Source organism: Gambusia affinis, linkage group LG15, assembly GCF_019740435.1.
Source record: "Gambusia affinis linkage group LG15, SWU_Gaff_1.0, whole genome shotgun sequence".
In the NCBI taxonomy this organism is placed as follows: domain Eukaryota; kingdom Metazoa; phylum Chordata; class Actinopteri; order Cyprinodontiformes; family Poeciliidae; genus Gambusia; species Gambusia affinis.
The window spans coordinates 6,890,641-6,908,071 of record NC_057882.1 but is presented as its reverse complement, the minus strand read 5'-3'; the positions used below and the strand labels follow the sequence as shown (position 1 = coordinate 6,908,071).

The 17,431-nt window shown below is 45.7% G+C and overlaps 3 protein-coding genes across 4 annotated transcripts; 1 reads left to right on the top strand and 2 right to left on the bottom strand.

The window, feature by feature from the left end:
• Positions 1 to 776: 776 nt before the first annotated feature.
• ap4m1 (adaptor related protein complex 4 subunit mu 1) lies at positions 777 to 7,933 on the bottom strand. The gene is made up of 16 exons (XM_044141173.1): positions 7,496 to 7,933; positions 6,516 to 6,595; positions 6,287 to 6,372; positions 6,117 to 6,223; positions 5,955 to 6,051; positions 5,438 to 5,548; positions 5,091 to 5,168; positions 4,951 to 5,013; positions 4,609 to 4,675; positions 4,474 to 4,527; positions 4,287 to 4,393; positions 4,120 to 4,211; positions 3,690 to 3,734; positions 2,197 to 2,247; positions 1,864 to 1,975; positions 777 to 1,607 (listed from the first exon to the last, which is right to left on the bottom strand). The coding sequence occupies exons 2-16, from the start codon at positions 6,574 to 6,576 to the stop codon at positions 1,416 to 1,418; spliced, it is 1,323 nt and encodes a 440-aa protein (XP_043997108.1). The 5' UTR covers positions 6,577 to 6,595; positions 7,496 to 7,933; the 3' UTR covers positions 777 to 1,415.
• rbmx2 (RNA binding motif protein X-linked 2) lies at positions 7,351 to 12,114 on the top strand. Of its 2 annotated transcripts, XM_044141187.1 has the most exons (7): positions 7,351 to 7,503; positions 7,983 to 8,082; positions 8,775 to 8,890; positions 9,893 to 9,944; positions 10,015 to 10,144; positions 10,230 to 10,413; positions 10,501 to 12,114. In XM_044141187.1, exons 2-7 carry the CDS (start codon positions 8,078 to 8,080, stop codon positions 10,929 to 10,931), a joined length of 918 nt encoding a protein of 305 aa, XP_043997122.1. In that variant the 5' UTR covers positions 7,351 to 7,503; positions 7,983 to 8,077; the 3' UTR covers positions 10,932 to 12,114. The 2 variants fall into 2 exon arrangements, with proteins under 2 accessions (XP_043997122.1, XP_043997121.1); XM_044141186.1 differs by lacking the exons at positions 7,351 to 7,503; positions 7,983 to 8,082 and adding an exon at positions 8,627 to 8,652.
• Positions 12,115 to 13,190: 1,076 nt separating this feature from the next.
• Positions 13,191 to 15,789, bottom strand: siah2l (seven in absentia homolog 2 (Drosophila)-like). Its single transcript, XM_044141182.1, has 3 exons — positions 15,221 to 15,789; positions 14,395 to 14,574; positions 13,191 to 13,652 (listed from the first exon to the last, which is right to left on the bottom strand). The coding sequence occupies exons 1-3, from the start codon at positions 15,650 to 15,652 to the stop codon at positions 13,281 to 13,283; spliced, it is 984 nt and encodes a 327-aa protein (XP_043997117.1). The 5' UTR covers positions 15,653 to 15,789; the 3' UTR covers positions 13,191 to 13,280.
• Between the last annotated feature and the right edge of the window lie 1,642 nt (positions 15,790 to 17,431).

Genomic DNA, 17,431 nt, shown 5'->3' with positions numbered 1-17,431 from the left:
CACTGAGTGGAACGAGATGTTAATCGGCAGAACATGTTCACTCAGCTGAAGGAGCTCCGGTCGGCTCTGCACACAGCCCAGGGGCTGAGGGAGAGCAGGGAGAGGCTGGGCTCACAGCTGGAAGTCTTCATGGAAAAACATCTGGAAGCTTTCAACATCTGGCAGGAAGTGAAACTGATCGATCAGAGTTCTGTTAACAGAGCAGGTAAGGAGGTCTGGTTCCTTCCAGAGGTCAGAGGTCAGCCTGTATGGATGCTTCTATGACCCACTGAGGAAGGACATTAACTCAGTGGTAGGACCGCTAACTGCAAACCTAGCTGTGGTAACCCTAAAGCACTAATTATAAATATTAGTTCTGCTATCGCTAAGTAGCTATACCAACACAGTAATTAGCAGAAACTAATGCTAAAGCTCTATACCAACATGGTAATTAGCAGAAGTGAATGCTAAAGCACTAAATTCCGTCATATTGATATGCTCCATGTGTCAGTGACATGAGTTATACCAAGTTTAAGTTTCATAGTTGTTGCTAACTCTGTTGCTAGTTTAGCCAAACTGACCGCGTTAAGGCTCCGGTCAGAAAGCACCAGGAATTCAGCAGATTTTAAATTGTTCACTGTGGAGCAATGAATCAGAGCTGCTGTGTCAACAGACTTCAAAATAAGAGCATGACTATGAGGCCTAACTTTTTGAAGATTTCTAACAGTCAAAAACCAAAACTTCAACCCAGATGCCAAACTTCATTCAACTGAAATCTTAAAAAACATCCAAGGAAATCAGTGCTTCAGAATTTATCCATCCACATTAATTTAGGGGAAGCTTCAGAGTTATCGCTAAGCCTAAAATTAGCTTTGCTATTAGCTGATTAGCATAAGTGCTAGTCAGAGTAACTTATTCAAATCCCAGAACTCAAAGGAGAACTTTTCCTCCAGTAACTATCACCTCAGGGCAGGTCAGAGAAGTTCTAGACCGGTTCTGGTTCTATCTTGAACAGGAGCAGAGCAGCAACATGTGCTGGAGCCGCTGCTCAGAACCGGGCCTGTCAGAACTGTTTCCATCAGGAAGTCCAGAGCCGACCTGGTTACTACTGTCTCTGCAGCCTCCTCTGCTTCCTGTCGCTGTTCTGGATCAGAACCGCAGGCCTTCCTGTGGGACCCCAGAGGAAGGGACGAGCCCAGCGAGTCGGGCCGGGCCGCAGCCGGGTTTAACCTTCAGCGACGCGCTGGTCCGGGTCAGCTGGTGAATCATTATCAGCAGGAAGTTCTGAAGCAGAAGTGGAATGGGTCAGTGAGCATGCTCGGGCTGAATCAGCACAGAACTTCCTCCTGGTTCTAGACTCAGAATTCTACTTTAAAAGGTCCAACAGTACATAATTTCCAGAGCTCCAGACCGGGTCCAGCCAGTTCAGAACCGGGTCAGATCCGGATGATGTAGGAGTCGGAGTGGGTGACATATCGGACCCAGCGCTGAGACGGGCCGGGATGGATGGGAGACAGGCGCAGGAAGCGGATCTGCAGTCCGGTAGCGGTCCACTTAGGCAGCTCGAAGCTGAGCCCGACCGGACCGACCTCCAGCATGGAGGCGGAGCTCAGACCCGGAACGTCCAGCTGGGGACGGAGGACAGGACAGAATCAGAAGTTCTGTTACCGACAGCATGCACTGCCGGCACAGAACCAGATTGGTCCAGAACCAGACAGGCCCATATAGAACCCATCTGCTCTGATGATGATTGAAAATATGGAGCAGATGATTCCAGAACCGGGTCAGAAACTGGACATATTATTCCATCAACAGGTTCTGGCAGACTGGTTCTGGACCAGCTGGTTCTGGTACCAGCAGGTAGAGAGAACAGAACCGGGTCACCTTGAACAGGGCGGACAGCTGGGTTCCTCCACAGAACCGTGGGATTTTCCAGAACATGGTTCTGTTCTGCAGCTCCGCGCTCTGATCCGGACTGCTGAGCTCCTGGGACAGACTGGAGACAAACACAGGATTCACAGGGGTCAGAGGTCACCATGAGATCAGCATCCATCCACGACCCAGGCAGGTTCTGGTTCTACCATCAGATCAGAGCCAGAACCATACAACTGGGACGGATGCTGGCTCCTTATTTCCATCCGACTTTACAAACCAAATCGGGTCAGGAACCAAACATCAGAACCATAGTCAAATCAGAGCTCCCATGGCAACGCTCACCTCACAGAGCCTTTAGGAACCGGGATGGAGGCACTGAGGTTGATGGCGGTGCTAGAAAGAGAAGAAGGTGACGTCATCATCATCATCATCACTGTGCTCCATCTTCTTGCTACAGTGACTTCTACTTCCTGTTTCAGTGACTTCTACTTCCTGTTTCAGTATCTTACTGTAGTGTCTGTAGTTTGCGGTTGTGAACCCATTCATTTGTTCCTGTGTAATCTAAGGTAGATAATCTGTCGGATTAGAGTTTTTCTTCTATCATGAAGGAACCTGAACTGAAATAATTTCACAACTCCTGACCTTTATTAATACTTTCCCAAATTAAATAATTTAAATTGCATTTGTGAAAGTTATTCACACCATATGAACTTTTTCATATAATTACAAGATTCTCACTTGGAGAACAACCAAACGGTTCCTTCTAACCCATGAATGGGTGTGGAAGTGACCCGTTCTGCTGGATGATTGAACCGGTAACTTTTGAGTCAGTTTCGACCGGGTTCTTGTTCTATATATTTATAGACGCCTCAGGTCTTCTGGTTCTGGTCTGCTCTGCATTCCCAGAACCAGAACCAAACGAGGAGAATCAGCATTCAACTTCTTTGCAGCACAAATCTGGAACAAATTTTCAGAAAACTGTAAAACAGCTGAAACACTGACTTCCTTTAAATCTCAACTAAAAACCCACTTGTTTAGATTTGTATTTGAAACGTAAACAATTACAAATTTAAAGATGGCACTTGACTTAATGTTGTGTTTTGATTGTTGATTCTATGTTGCACGACTTGGTGTTTTTGTGTTTGTTATGATGTAAAGCACTTTGAAAGACTTTGTTGCTGAAATGTGCTGTACAAATAAAATCTGATTGATTGATTGATATATTAATCTTTGATTCTTTTGTTATTTTATAGTTTATGCAGCTGGTTTCTGTTTGTGAACTAGAGGCAGGAGATGATCTGAGCCTGAATTAGTGAGTAAAATTCAAAACAAAATAGCAAAAAAAAATAGCACTGATGTCCTGCTGGGTTGTGGGTCACAACCAAATCAGAACTGGATCAGAACCGGGTCACTGAGCTCCATCAGCAGAGCCAGGATCAGACCCAGGCCCGCTCAGGTACAACCAGACGGTTTAGAACCAGGAGAACCAGAAGCTGCTGTTCCTCAGACAGGAACCCAGCTGGAGCCCGGCTACCTGTGGTCTCCTAGCAACCAGCCAGGTGAGCTGCAGCCACTCTGTCCTGATTTGCATGTTCAGCATGTTGAACCAGAGCAGTGGCTGCAGGGTGTGGCAGCAGGCCGGTCTGGTTCTGGTCAGAGCGGGTCGGTGGCCCTGGTACCGACAGCTCCAACCAGAACCACCAGAACTCAGATAAATTTCCTCCTGAATAAACAAACCATTTCCAGCTGCGCTCAGGGAGCCGAATGACGCAGAGCAGCAGGTGTGCACCACCTGAGCCGCTGGCCCCGCCCCCTCAGGAAGCAGGGCAACTGACCTGTTGGGCGGAAGGTCGCAGCGCAGCTTCAGGTACATCAGCAGCCTGAGGAGGACAACAACAGCTTCATTAGAGCAGCCAATCAGAGAGCAGCCTCACCTGTAGGGACCTGAGGCCCCAGGTGGCGGTTCACTGTTACCATGGAGATGCCCTGATAGGAACGGCCAGCGGTAAACAGGCTGAGCAGCTTTAATATTCTGTAAATGCTTCATCAAGAACTCAGAAAGTGACATCATCATAGGTATAGAATGGGGATAAGGTCAAAGGTCAGATGCAGATAAATAAAATGTTTGTTTAGTAAAATGAGGAAAAGCAGAAACATGGAGGACCCAGAGGTTATGGTGATGCTGCCCCCTGCTGGTGATGACAAACAATTCCCCAGTCTGGAGACAAGAACCAGAACCAGAACCACTGAGGGGGCGGGGCTTACCGTCCTGCTGAGTCCCTCTCCACACTGGGGAAGAGGCGGAACGGTGGCGCCGACGGCAGCTCGTCACTCAGCCGGTACTGCATCACCGTGTGCTGGAGGAGGAAGAGGAGCGGTCAGTGATGTCATCACAGGATGAAGAGCTCAGTGACGATGGGGTCAGAGGTCACCTCTCCCTGGCTGGGACACAGTCTGAGGATCCGGTGGCTGTGGAACTCGTCCAGCTGGACCGACTGGTGGAAGCTGCACTCATCGACCCGGACAGCGGCGCCGTAACCTGGGTGGGTCAGAACCTTTGAGTGGACAGAACCTGCTGCTGGATGGGTCAGGGGTCAGAGGTCAGGGGGTGTGGCTTACCTCGGAGCTGGGACTTCCCCACACTGAACTCCTCATTCAGACCGATCCGCATCTCTGGGAGACGGAGGAACACCTGGTGTTACTGGGAACACTGGTTCTACTGGTAATATCACGGTTCTGGTTCTTAAGACTCACCGGAGCAGCTCGGCATGTAGCACTTGACTCGGACCTCTCCCTCAATGTCAGCCTTCATCAGAACCCCCTGTGGGTCAGAACACAGACAGCTCAGCCTTCCGCATGACGACTCGGGTCCTGGGTCAACAGAACCAGCAGAACCGTTCAGGTTCTGACAGCTGGAGAGCAGAAGGTCCAGTTCATCTGCAGATAAGTCCAGAATGTCTCCACTGAGACTCTCAATGATACCACCAGGTTCTGATGCACTTCAAAACCGGGTTTGTTGGGTTCTGTTTCTGAGTCTGGACCTCCAGGACCTCCAGACTGCGGTTCTGGTTCTGGATATTACTGGACTGAACTCACATTGGAGCCGATCACCACCGACATCTTCTCGATCACGTCCACAAAGATCTCGCTCTTCCCTCCCTGGAGAACAACAGAACCACGTCAGTGATCAGAACCAGAGGTCCGGTTCTGGTCGAACACAGTCAGAGTATTGTTACCGGATCTCTGCTGGTCTGGATTGGTCTGGTGGCAGCAGAACTGGGAGCAACTTTATTCTGCTGGGTTTCCGCTCCAAACTACAACAGAGAACAACCAGAACCATCAGATCCAGCCCCACGGGTCCAGATTTTACCAGATAAGCTCGGCTTCACCTGGAACCTGGACCAGAACAAGGAGTTGGAGATGTTGGTCCAACTCAGCCCAGACTGCTGGACCTGAAGAGCAGAACCTCTGCTGATGGAATCAGAGCCTGATGTGATTTTGATCAGGTTCTGATCAGGTTGTGACCAGGGCCTGGCTGAGAGGGAGGTAATGACTCGCGGCGCCAGTAGGGGGCGATACGTACCAGTCCCACGTTGCTGAGGTCGAAGAGGCTGAAGGGTTTGGAGGAGACTGCCTCTGATTGGATGAAGTTCTTCAGGACGTCTGATGATGTCGTCTGAACGTAGCCGTAGTCCTGGAGACATGGAGTCACAGCCTGAACGCTTTTACATGGAGCTAAATGATTATTCAGACTGACAGAGGGATTCATGTCTAGAGCAGGACAGATGGACAGATGGACATGGATCCTTCCTCGGGTCTCTGCTGCTTCAGTATTGATCAGTTTTCATGTTTCTCATTAGTTTAAAAACAGTAAAATAATTCTGATTATTCCAACACAGAGACTGATCGAGTTTTTAACTTTTGTATTTTTTTATATTTATTGACATTATTCACACATTTTCAGTTATATATCTCGTTACTATGACTGACAGTAAGACAAAGCGCTCTGTGTGTGTGGGCGGAGTTACGGCTCTGGCTCAGGGGGCGCTGTGCCGTTGGTCAGGGTAACAGCACAGCGCCCCCTGTGGTCACAGACTCACCAGCACCTCGTCCAGCAGCTCGTAGATCAGGGCGAAGTTCATCTGAACGGCCTTCTCTGAGAGGCTGCCGCAGTAATCCTTCACCAGACCGCTGAGCCTGGAGCAGAGGTCAGAGGTCACCACAGCTGACAGGTCAGCAGCTGGAGGCGAACCAACACCAACCTGCTCAGGAACTCGATGATACTGAATGGAGAGGAGTCAGCTGTCGTCGTGGCAACCCAGTAGAGACCGCCCTGCCTGATGTGGACGAAGTGGAGGTCTTTATGGCTCTGCAGGAAAACAGAGGATCAGATGGAGGGATGGAAGGAGGGAGAGAGGGACGGCAGCATTACCATGACAACGGGCGGCTGGTCTCCCGTCAGCGCTGTGACCTTCTCATAGAAAACGTCGATGACATCACTTCCTGCCTCTCCACGGTCTGAGTCTCAGAGTCAAGTGTTGAACACAGACAAAAGATGAACTCTGATTGGCTGAACTCGGGTTGACCAGAAACAGATCCAGAGCCAGAACCACAACTAGGACTAGGATCAGGACCTGAAGCTAACTGGGTCAGAAGGATACAGTCCTTGTAGATGAGGTGGTCGCCCTTGGAGGACAAGATGAAGAGCTGAGAGATCATCATCGTTATCGTCTCGGTCCCTCTGAGACAAACAGAAGGTTACCACAGGCTGAACTCCACAGCGCCCCCTGTCTGGCAGGAGGAGCCACAGAACTGACCCAAACCTGACACAGCTAAGGCTGCATTCTGATTGGTCAGAAAAGAGCCCAGTTGTTTTCACTGGGACCTCAGTCTGTTTAGACCAGAACCAGGCCAGAGACAGTTCCAACCTGACCCGGTTCTGGAGTCATCAACCAGCCGGATGATGACATCAAAGCTTTATAACATTAAACGGATAAAATGTTCTTAATTTAAAGCAACAATTATTCTTCCTCTTCCCTGCCTGTTTAAATTCCTCTGTTGGTCCATAAATCACTGAATGGATTAAAAAGCTGCTACTGCATCCAGAACCAGAACCAGAACCAGAACCAAACACGTAGAAGCAGGACTCAGTTTCTATGCACCACAGATCTGGAACAAACTTCCAGAAAACTGAAAACCAGCCGAAACATCAAGTCTCTTCAAAACCAGGCTGAAACCTACCTGGTTAGAAATCATTTGTTGAGTAGTGGAACATCATAACCTGTGTCTGTTTTTCAACCTCTTGCCTGCTGTGTCATGTTTTTTTTTTTTGTTTTGCTTGTTTCTTGTTATATTTTCCTTCTAATTGCGTAAAACTCTTTAAATTACCTTGTTGCCGAAATCCTTTATAATAATGAAATGACCTTGCATCTTTTCCAGAATATGTGAACCTTTGACCCCAGTCCCCAACGTCCTCTACCTTCTTTTATTTCTGTTTTATTTACCTATGCTCCTGTAACGCTTCACTTCAATCCCTCTCGGTTCCACCAAACAGAAACCTCCACATTCAGAAACTGTCAGGAAGCTTTAAAATACATCCAGCATTATTCCTGGATTTCGGGTTTAAATTAAATGTACTCACCACTGAAGGTAAGAGCTGGACCCGGTTCAGTTCGGCTCGGTTTATTTACATAAAAATCTTGAAAGTTTAAGTTGCCTCAGTTGACAGCAGAAGAGCTAATTTAGCAGCTAGGTTATTACATTTACCTAAATTATATTAAAACGGAAGATATTTCATGACTCTAGCTCACATCAAACTGATCAACGTCGGAATAAACTATTTTCCTGAAATATTTAGAGGTCAAGTTAGACATAAATGAAACGTTTATGCAGAACAGACAGACTTTTAACCGGCTCAACAGCTAACAGCTAGCTTCATAGCGCCCCCTAGAAGAGGGGAGTAGAACGGATAGTTTTATCTGGTTTATTGAGAAGAGAAAAAAATACTCAAATCTCATTACTGTTGATTTAATTTAAGTTATTTAATTATTTAATCTTTTAAACTCTCAGATGATATACAGTAGATATGTTTTATTAACCAACTAGTACTGTATTGATCTGACCGTTAGGTGGCAGCAGAGGAGAGTTTTGAAGCGGAAGTTGTTCATGTAAACAGAGTAAACCGTTTCCTCCTCACGCCGCTTCCTCCGAGCTGTATTAAACCATGAAGTAAGTGATTTTCTCCTTCATTCAAGCTGCTTTTCTGCTGGTAGTGAATCGATGACATGAAGACCTCTTCCTAAAGACTGTAGCCGACCTGCAGCCGCAGTTGGTCCGGGAAGCATCCGCTCTTCCGCTCCTCCCCGGACCTCATTCACAATCTGATCAATTTAAACTTACGTGTATCAATAACTGGCTGATAAATCAGAACAAACCCAAACTAGAACATCCACAGAGACACAAATATGGTGCTCTCTAAATCGGTTCACACAATAACGCCAAAACTTTATAATTTTAGCTCTCGACCGTTTTCTTCCTGAGCATTTAAAAACGATTCAGCTTTATTTAGTTATGTGATTTGATGTGAAAGGTTCCCCTTGTTGCCAGAAGTTTCATGCTGGAACTCGGAGGTTGGACTGGTTTAGTCTTTGTGGATTTTAACCTGACGGCAGGGCCGGTACTAGGGTATAACCTCCACGGTGGCTTAGCCCCCTGAGGACAGCAGAGAAGGAGAAAGTTCTCAATAAGATGGGAAATAAATTTGACCTGACTTCACACCAGAGGATGGATGAGACTAATGTAGAACATCTCCTTTAACTGTTATATGGAGATAAATATTTAAACCATGCATGGATTTATTAAACTTGATGTCCTAATTTGTTCAGTTTGGTTGTTGAGTCCAACTTCTGTTTTGTCTGCAGTCCGCTGACGAAGGTGAAGCTGATCAATGAGCTGAACGAGCGCGAGGCCGACCTGGGCATCAAGGAGGCCGTGTCCTGGCACAGCGAGTACAGGGACAGCGCCTGGATCTTTGTCGGTGAGGTCTTCACCTCACACATGTTTCTACGGAGGCCTGTAGTAGCTGCCAAAAATCTGCAGCTACTACAGACACAGCTCAGCTAGGACAATAAGATCCTAACTCACGGGTCTCAAACTCCAGTCCTTAAGGGCCACTGTCCTGCTGTTTTTAGATGTGTCACAAGTACAAAACACTGGAATGAAGTGGCTTAAGTACCTAATTCTTGTGTAGATCAGTTCTCCAGAGCCTTGCTAATGAGCTAATTATTCTATTCAGGTGGTGCAGTAGAGGCACATCTAAAAGTTGCAGGACAGCGGCCCTGCAACTTTTAGATGTTTGACACCCCTGTCCTAACTGATGTCTAAATCATTCAATAAACTCAGTTTACTATTGTTCTTTGAAATGTTGCATTCATATTCTCTGGCTTCATTTCTAAATATAGTGATTATCCATTCCTCCAGTTTTTAACAGTAACAAATAACTGAGTTTATCCCAAATTTTCTGTAAAAATGATGACAATCATAATTTAAGTGACTTCGTTTCTGCTGCTGTTTCAGCCTAACTTGTCTAGTTTTCATTCTTGATGAAAGTCTTTAAAGAATAAAAATGTTAAATTTGTCTGCTTATTTATTTTTTCTCAAATTGTTTCTATGTATGGATTTTGAAGGGAACATTTAAAGAAAAAAAAAATATAGCAAAATTGTTTGTAAATATTTTTAAAGTAGTTCCACAGAATAATAAACTTTAATTAATAAAAAAACAAAAAAATCACAAAAACATTCATTAAATCCTAAAGAATTTACGATGATTGATCAATTAATTGGTACAAAGATTCAAAAAGGAAATGTTGAAAATCTTTACGATACGACATTAAAATGTAAGTAATAATAACGCAGTTGGCTTTCACTGTTTTAGTCGTCCGTATTTCCATCCAGGTCCAGACAGGAAGTGATGTAACGGTGTGAATGCTGACCTGTGAGTAATCAGCTGTGTGTGTGTGTGTGTGTTGTGGTCCTGCAGGCGGGTTTCCCTACGAGCTGACGGAAGGCGACCTGATCTGTGTCTTCTCCCAGTAAGTCCCGCTCGCTCTGACCTCCAGAGGTCGTCCTGCTAGCATGGCGCTAACGATACGTTCCGGTCAGGTACGGCGAGATCGTCAACATCAACCTGGTGAGAGACAAGAAGACGGGCAAGTCCAAAGGCTTCTGCTTCGTCTGCTACGAGGACCAGAGGAGCACCATTCTGGCTGTGGACAACTTCAACGGCATCAAGGTGAGCATGCTGAGAAGCTCCACCCCCCTGCTCAGAGGCAGGGGCCGGTACCCGAAGCTGGTACTGACATGCTTCTGATCTCCAGATCAAGGGGCGGACCATCCGGGTGGACCATGTGAAGAACTACCGTCCTCCCAAAGACCACGAGGACATTGATGACATCACCAAGCGTCTCAGAGAAGACGGCTGCGCACCCTCTGAACCAGCTGCTGCTGCCCCCTCTGAGGAAGATGAGCAGCAGGACGTCCCCGTGAAGAAAGCCAAGAAGGGTGAGGCCACTTCCTGCTGACAAGGAACCCCCGACCCAAAACCAGGCGCCTCTTAATTTCTTCTTTTGGCATTTTCATTTCCTTCAGATAAGAAAGAGAAGAAGAAGAAAAAGAAAGAGAAGAAGGAAAAGAAGAAGAAAAAGAGCAGAGAGTCGTCTTCTTCGACCGATTCGTCTCCTCATCCTCCTGCAGCCATCCGGGTCAAAGAGGAGAAACAGGACGCTGCGTATGACAAGTACAACCACCAGGGGGTGCCGGAAAGAGTGAGGGACAGAGAGGACATGGACAGAGAGATGGACAGAAGAGAGGACAGAGACAACAGGGACAGAAGGAGAGACGACAGAGAGACGGAAAGGAGGGCGAGAGACGTCAGGGACAGAGAGACAGACAGAAGGAGAGACGATGGCAAAAGAAGAGAGGAAAGGAGAGAGGAAGACAGAGAGGACAGATGGAGGGACAGAGAGGACAGCCGAAGAAGAGACAGAGACATCAGGAGACGAGAGACGGAGCGTAGATGAAGAGGATGGTTGCTGTAACCAGAGCTGGAAGCTCATTTTAGTTTCTCTTTAAATGTGTTTCCTGTGATGTCACTTACTGCTGCTGTAGCTGCATAGCGTCCGGCCACCAGAGGGCGCTGGCCAGAACCCACAGCAGGAAAAAAAAAAAGACTTGTACAGATCAGTTTAATAATAAAAAAAATAAAATGCTGGCTGAAACTTTGATTTCTGAGAAACGTTTGAAGTTCAATAGAAGAAAAAGCACTGGTTACTATGGTGACTCCCTCCTTTTCTGAGTCACTGGTCTGGACCAGGTTCCGATCCAGGATTATCCAGACAGAACTGAATGTTTCTGAGACAGAAAATAATAGAAGTAAATAAAATCATTGTTTATTCACTCTTTTATTTGGTTACAACATCTGAAAAAGATGAATCTACCTCCAGACAGCAAACAGTAGAAATAAATTTTTCTGTAGGGTGTTTTAAACTGGCCAATCAGAATAAAGCGTGTGGGCGGGCTTATGGAAACAGGAAGTGTCATTTTCAATCAACAGGAAGTTAGTCTTTGATGTCACACCAACTTAGGAAAAAGTTCTGTTAAATCCTTATTATTGCACCAAGCATCCAGGCTAACGACAATGCTAACACAGTTAGCATCTCTCTGGGTTCTACGACATGCTTGCTAATCAAACCGGGGAGGTTCTGAGGTCAGACCTGAATATTTACTATCCATCTGGGATCAATAAAGATTTTTCTTTACCTGAATTAGCTCCAGTTAGAGACAACATAGTAACAACAGATGAGATCAGTTTATGTGAATAAACCTAAAACATTTTTAGTTTTAAACTTCCTGATAGTATAACATGCTGGTTGTTTAGCTTTAAATCATGATCTAATTTACCGTTGGATTTATTTTCAGCTACATCTGCCACAAAGTGCTGAAAACGTTACAGATGAATGTTGTATCAGTATAATTTTCATCAAAGTTGAACCCAGCTCAAAACATTCAGCAGTTTTCAGGGTTTAACCTGTTACATGCCAGATTAGACGCCTGGTATCTGTTTTTATTTAAAATTAGAGAAAAATAAGTTATTTTCCATAAGGAGTGTTTGAAGGGATTCAGACGGGACTTGGACCTCTCTGAATCTGATAATCCAATTTTATTCAGATTATTTCAGGAAGGACTGAACCCCAGACGGCTGCGGTCCTGGTCCGGACAGTCAGCACACTGACCCAGAACCGGTCTAACCAAATCACAGACCAGCTAAAGAACAGTGTTTATGTTCAACATCAGAAGCTCATTTCCTCATCAGAAAGAAATTTATCAGGAATCCAAAAGCTAGCATGCTCACAATGCTAAGCTAGCCTGACAGTGTAATGGTGGGCTGATGGAGCATCAGGTTGGTTTTATTTCTTATTGATGTATTTATGGTGTTTTACATTCATATGTTGATTGAAGGTTTAACTACTTGGAATGATTTAAAGGGCCGGAGAAAGTTAAAAGGCCCAAATCACAAAAAACGTTGTTGATGTTTCTTCTTCTGCTCACATAAACTGATCTTTATAGTAGCTTTAAATATTTTAAGATGGAACTTTGACCCCAAATCTGCAGATTCTGCTGAACTAGCGTGTCCTGAGCTGCAGTCAAGGTCCAGTTCCTGGCATCTGAGGAGTTCTGGAGGAGTTCTGAGGTATCTTCCTGCTGCAGTCATTAGTGAACCCGAACTGTTTGTGTTCTGGTTCTGTAGACCTGAGCAGTATTCCGGGTCCAGCGGATCTCATCAGAAATTCAGCAGCACAGAAAGAGGGCAGCGATAGAAAAGTAAGGCTGTGGTGGTGGACTGGATCAGAACCAGCAACCTCCCAATCCCAGGGTCAGTCTGAGCCCTTCAGAACAGAGTCAGGAACACATGGTTCTGTTGGGTCGTTCTACTGAACCAGATCCAACAGTTCTGGTTCTGCAGCCAACCTAGAGACATCTTAGGGGTTCTGGTTGTCCTCTCAAAGCTGAAGGGAAACACCAGAACCAGAACCGGTTCCTTCCCCTGCCGGCCCATAACAGAACTTCTGCAGGAACCAGTTGATGATGTGGAAGTTCTGCCAACAGAAGGTCAAAGGTCATGTGACAGAGCCCAGTCAGAGTTCTGTCTGTTCAGAACTGAACCCTAGAGAAACGAACCATCAACCACGAAAGTTCTGCCAGCTGGACGGGTCCAACAATCTGAAACGGTTCTGTCTCTGAGTTGGACAATGTTTTGATCCATAGATCATTGACCAGAACCAGAACCAACAGAACTTTTATTTCAATGGTTTTTATCAGACCCGATCTGGACCGGGTCGTGTCGGTACCAGGTCGGTACCGGGCCGACCTCAGCACATGGAGATGGTGACGTTGATGCCCAGGTTGCCGTTGTCGGCGAACAGGTGAGCGACGGACGTGTCGAACACCAGGCAGTCGCTGTTCAAGATGGCCGCTGCCACGCCGTCGTGGATGGAGCGGGGCGTGGCCTCCCAAGTGAGGCGGCGCCGGTTTCCGTTGAGTTCCAGGCGATAGGCGAAGTTCTGGGCCTGCTTGCGGGCGCCGATGAGCAGAACCACTGCGAAGAACTGCTGGTGGCCCTCGAACTTCTCCTGCTTCTCCAGAACCAGCATGAAGTGGTGGCTGAAGCAGGACTGCATCATGACCCAGTCCACGGCGCCGGGCAGAGAGATGTCCGTCGCCAGGAACACGATATCCTCGCCCTGCGGAGAGACAGCATGCTGACCTCTGACCTGCAGCTCAGACACAATCACACACACGCCCAGGGCTGGACGGTACAGCTAGAAAACTTTATTATATTGATAATTATTTATCAGTTTTTTTTATTATTGGACATACAGCAGAACTGGTGATGTGACCTTTAACCTTTTGTCCAGTTTTCACTCCATACTTTGATTTCAAAGCAGTTCTGAGGCAAAGAGGAGAAACCTGAAACTGCTGTTGCACCTTGCACCCAGTAGGCAGTTGCTAGGGAACCAAAGTCAAGGGGAATTTTGAACTGTCCTTTACCCTGCAGGCTGTTGCTAGGCAACCAGAAAGTGAGCCTGACCCAGGTTAAGTGGCTAAAGCCTACATCTCCCAGAATGCTGTGCAGTTCATGAAAGGAGATCAGTGAAAATATTTAACATTCATCAAGATGTTTTATTTATTAATAATTGATCATGTTTTATCTATTGATCATATCTATTGATATTGATTCCGTCTTTAAAGTGTTTGTTATTGATTTATTGTCCAATCAGAACCAGTTGTATGAGTTCTGATCAGAACCATCACAACCAGTTCTGATGAAAACCTCCCATGAACTCAGACGTTTACATACCTCTGGTCAGAGTCAGGATGTTTGAAGGGAGATATTGATTAGTTTACTGACAGTTTCCAGGCGTTCAGTAGAACTAGTTCTGCTGGTTCTGACTGGACTCCAGACAGGTGTTTGTGTGTACTGACCTGCAGTGTGGTGATGGACTTGTGCGTGTGCATCAAGTGTGGCATGACGGCCTCCAGAGGCCCCGCCCACTTGCAGGTGGCTCCAGGGCAGGGACAGGTGTACGGCCTGAACTCACACAGCTCCTCATGGTCGGCCTTCTGGCTGTGGTGGAGGACCAGCAGGCAGCCGGAACCAGAGTACTGTAGGGAGAGGGGAACGGACCGGAGCCGGGTCACAACCAGAACAGTACCAGAACTGGATGTCTGGGTTCAACAGTTGAGAACGAGTTCTGGTTCTGCTGCTTAAAAATAAAAATTTTTCCAACCAGATCAGATTTGAATAGATTTCTTTTAAGATGACACACTTCTGATGCGTAGAACCAGAACCAGAACCAGAACCAAGATGAGGTCAGAGGTCAGGAATCAGATTTCAGTCCAATCCACTTCAACTTTAATGTGTCTGCAACAGAACCAGAGACGGCAGGTTCTGTTACACGGAGCAGCAGAAGCAGAACCTGACCCAAACAGCTCCAGAACCAGATCAACATTGAATTAATACTAATATTTATTCCAGATAAGGATCATACTGAACCCTCTCTCTGGTTCCTGAGGGACCAGAACCAGAACCAGAACCAGACTCCTGCGCCCTGACCACTTGAATATATCCTTCCTGGTTCTGTTTCTCGACCAGAACCGGACGGGTCCAGACTCTAGATTTGTTTTGGTTCAGAAGGAATCCCCTTGACGTCACCCGACGCGCGCGCATGAAGTGGAAGCGTCTAGCTGAAGCGAAGTCTCCCGGCCCGGCCCGGCTCGAACCGGTCCGATTTCAAGTCCGATGCCTTACCTTGCAGGGGAACGGCAACGTGGAGGCCACCTTCTCCATGGCCAGATTCCGGATGCTGGGGCTGAGCGGGCCGCGGCAGGTCGGGCAGCAGCTCAGCTTCTGGCGGCACGGGTTGCAGACCAGGTGACCCGCCTGGCACTGCAGGATGGGCGGCAGAACGTAGTCGAAGCACACCGGGCACTCGAACAGCGCCGTTAGCTCCGGGGGCTGACCGGGGAGAGCAGCGGCGGCTGGCAGCGACCCGGCGGAGGACGAGGCGGCAGAACTCGAGCCGGGGACGGACCCTACACCGGCGGCAGCTGCCACTGCTGCGGCCGCGGCAGCGGCAGCGGCGGCGGCAGCAGAAGCTGTGCCTCCGGAGCCTCCGTGCTTTCCCCCGCCGGCTTTACCGGCTCCCAGTCCTCCACCTCCGGCTGAGGACGGGCGGCTCATGGCGTTCTGCTGTGGTCTGGTCCAGTCAGCGGCCCAGCGGGCGGTACCGTCATTTACTATTTACGACCGGACGTCCCTCCGGGCCGCGGAGACACAACATGGCGGCGGATAGTTTGTATTAGTTTGTATCTTGATCTGCGTACTACCATTGGCTGGTTCTGTTTGGAGTGACGGTTCGCTCAGCCAATCAGAGAGAGGGGGCGTGGCATCACAAAACGTTCGGAAGTGAAAGAACAAACACATAACTTTTCTTTTATTTTTTTTATTTTTTTTTTATTGAATATATAAAAAAAAACAATAACAATCTCAAATAACAAGTCAATAACAATATTTCAATACAAGAAGAAATATCACAACTCCTGCTTTTGAAAAATACAATTAAATACAAAGGCTGGAACAAAGTATAAAATAAAATAAAATAAAATAATTAAAAATAAATTAAATAATTATAGTTAAAATAAATTAATCAGTGGGGACTACCAACTGAAAATCTTCAATTAACTCAAACAATTTAATTGCATTTAAATTCTGCATCTTTTTCAGACATCTGTTGAAAAGGGAAAGTTCATTTTTGAGAGCAGAGATTGAGAGGGAGCATTTTGCATAGCGACATTTATGGATATAATACTTTGTTACAATTATTAGAATATTGATTAAAAATTCCAAATTTTTTTCTTTAATGGATAAACCGAATTGAATGTTTTGCAAGGAAATAAAATCTACATTTATTGTTTTAGAAGACAGAAAGTTTCGAAGTTGACCCCATAAGTTTGATACTTCTTTACATTCATAAAAAAGATGTTTAGTTGTTTCCAATTGAGTTGTACAAAAGCCATAATTCTCAACATTAAACTTAAATCTCTCTCTTAAAAACTCATTTGAAGGATATATGTTATTTATTATTTTAAATTGTAATTCTTTATATTTAGGAGGAATTGGGAATTTCAAATAATTTGTCCTAATTTTGACTATCAAAGATTTCTTAAAATTTTGTAAGAGAACTGTGCTTTTTGTTCTTCCTGGGTACATATTATTTATAGAATACTGATTCAAAAACTTGTTGTTGCATTTATTATCTCTAATGTCCACATGCTCAAATTGAATCTTATGGAGTCTAGGAATAAAGAAATTAGATAAACTGTTTTTAACTGAATGAATGAGGACATCAGGGATACTACGTAAAACTTTCTTATAAATTCTTAGTGAACAATCATTTCTATACTTCCTGTTAAAATCCTCCAAACTTAGAAAATCACCATTTCCATCCAGTAAATGAGTAATTGACCAGATTCCTTTATTCCACCAATTTTCTAGAAAAATAGATTTTCTACCACATAGAATGGCTCTGTTGTTCCACAGTGGAACATTATGAGGGCACAAACACATAACTTTCCATATAATTTACATTCAAATCTGCTTATTTCTTAAGCATTAAATCAAAGTAAAATTTTATTTCACATTTAACTGAAAAATGAACATTTATAAATCATTAATCCTTTTTGGTCAATTCAGAAATGGTTTATTGATCCAAAGGGAAAATTAAATGTTATAGATGTTATAGACAAGAACGACCTCCTGTAGCAGTTTGTACTACAGCCGTCCTCTGACACTTCTGACTGAAGAGTCCTTTACACCATCACCTCCAGATGAAATGGCTTAATTACCTCCTCCTTGTGTAGATAGGTTCTCCAGAACCTTGCTAATGACACACATCTAAAGTTGCAGGGCACTGGCCCTTGAGGACTTGAGTTTGTTTCTGGGCTAAACAACCGGATGAAG

What these genes read in the sequence shown, in the direction of transcription:
- ap4m1 (XM_044141173.1), bottom strand. Translation starts at nt 6,576, where the DNA reads ATGATGATCTCTCAGCTCTTCATCTTGTCCTCCAAGGGCGACCACCTC. An exon ending in CTACATGCCGAGCTGCTCCG is followed by an intron (nt 4,528 to 4,608) that starts GTGAGTCTTAAG and finishes TCCGTCTCCCAG; the next exon opens with AGATGCGGATCGGTCTGAAT. An exon ending in AGCTGTCCGCCCTGTTCAAG is followed by an intron (nt 1,608 to 1,863) that starts GTGACCCGGTTC and finishes CTCCGTCCCCAG; the next exon opens with CTGGACGTTCCGGGTCTGAG.
- rbmx2 (XM_044141186.1), top strand. An exon ending in ACAACTTCAACGGCATCAAG is followed by an intron (nt 10,145 to 10,229) that starts GTGAGCATGCTG and finishes TCTGATCTCCAG; the next exon opens with ATCAAGGGGCGGACCATCCG. An exon ending in CGTGAAGAAAGCCAAGAAGG is followed by an intron (nt 10,414 to 10,500) that starts GTGAGGCCACTT and finishes CATTTCCTTCAG; the next exon opens with ATAAGAAAGAGAAGAAGAAG.
- siah2l (XM_044141182.1), bottom strand. Translation starts at nt 15,652, where the DNA reads ATGAGCCGCCCGTCCTCAGCCGGAGGTGGAGGACTGGGAGCCGGTAAA. An exon ending in CGTTGCCGTTCCCCTGCAAG is followed by an intron (nt 14,575 to 15,220) that starts GTAAGGCATCGG and finishes CTCTCCCTACAG; the next exon opens with TACTCTGGTTCCGGCTGCCT. An exon ending in AGTCCATCACCACACTGCAG is followed by an intron (nt 13,653 to 14,394) that starts GTCAGTACACAC and finishes GTCTCTCCGCAG; the next exon opens with GGCGAGGATATCGTGTTCCT.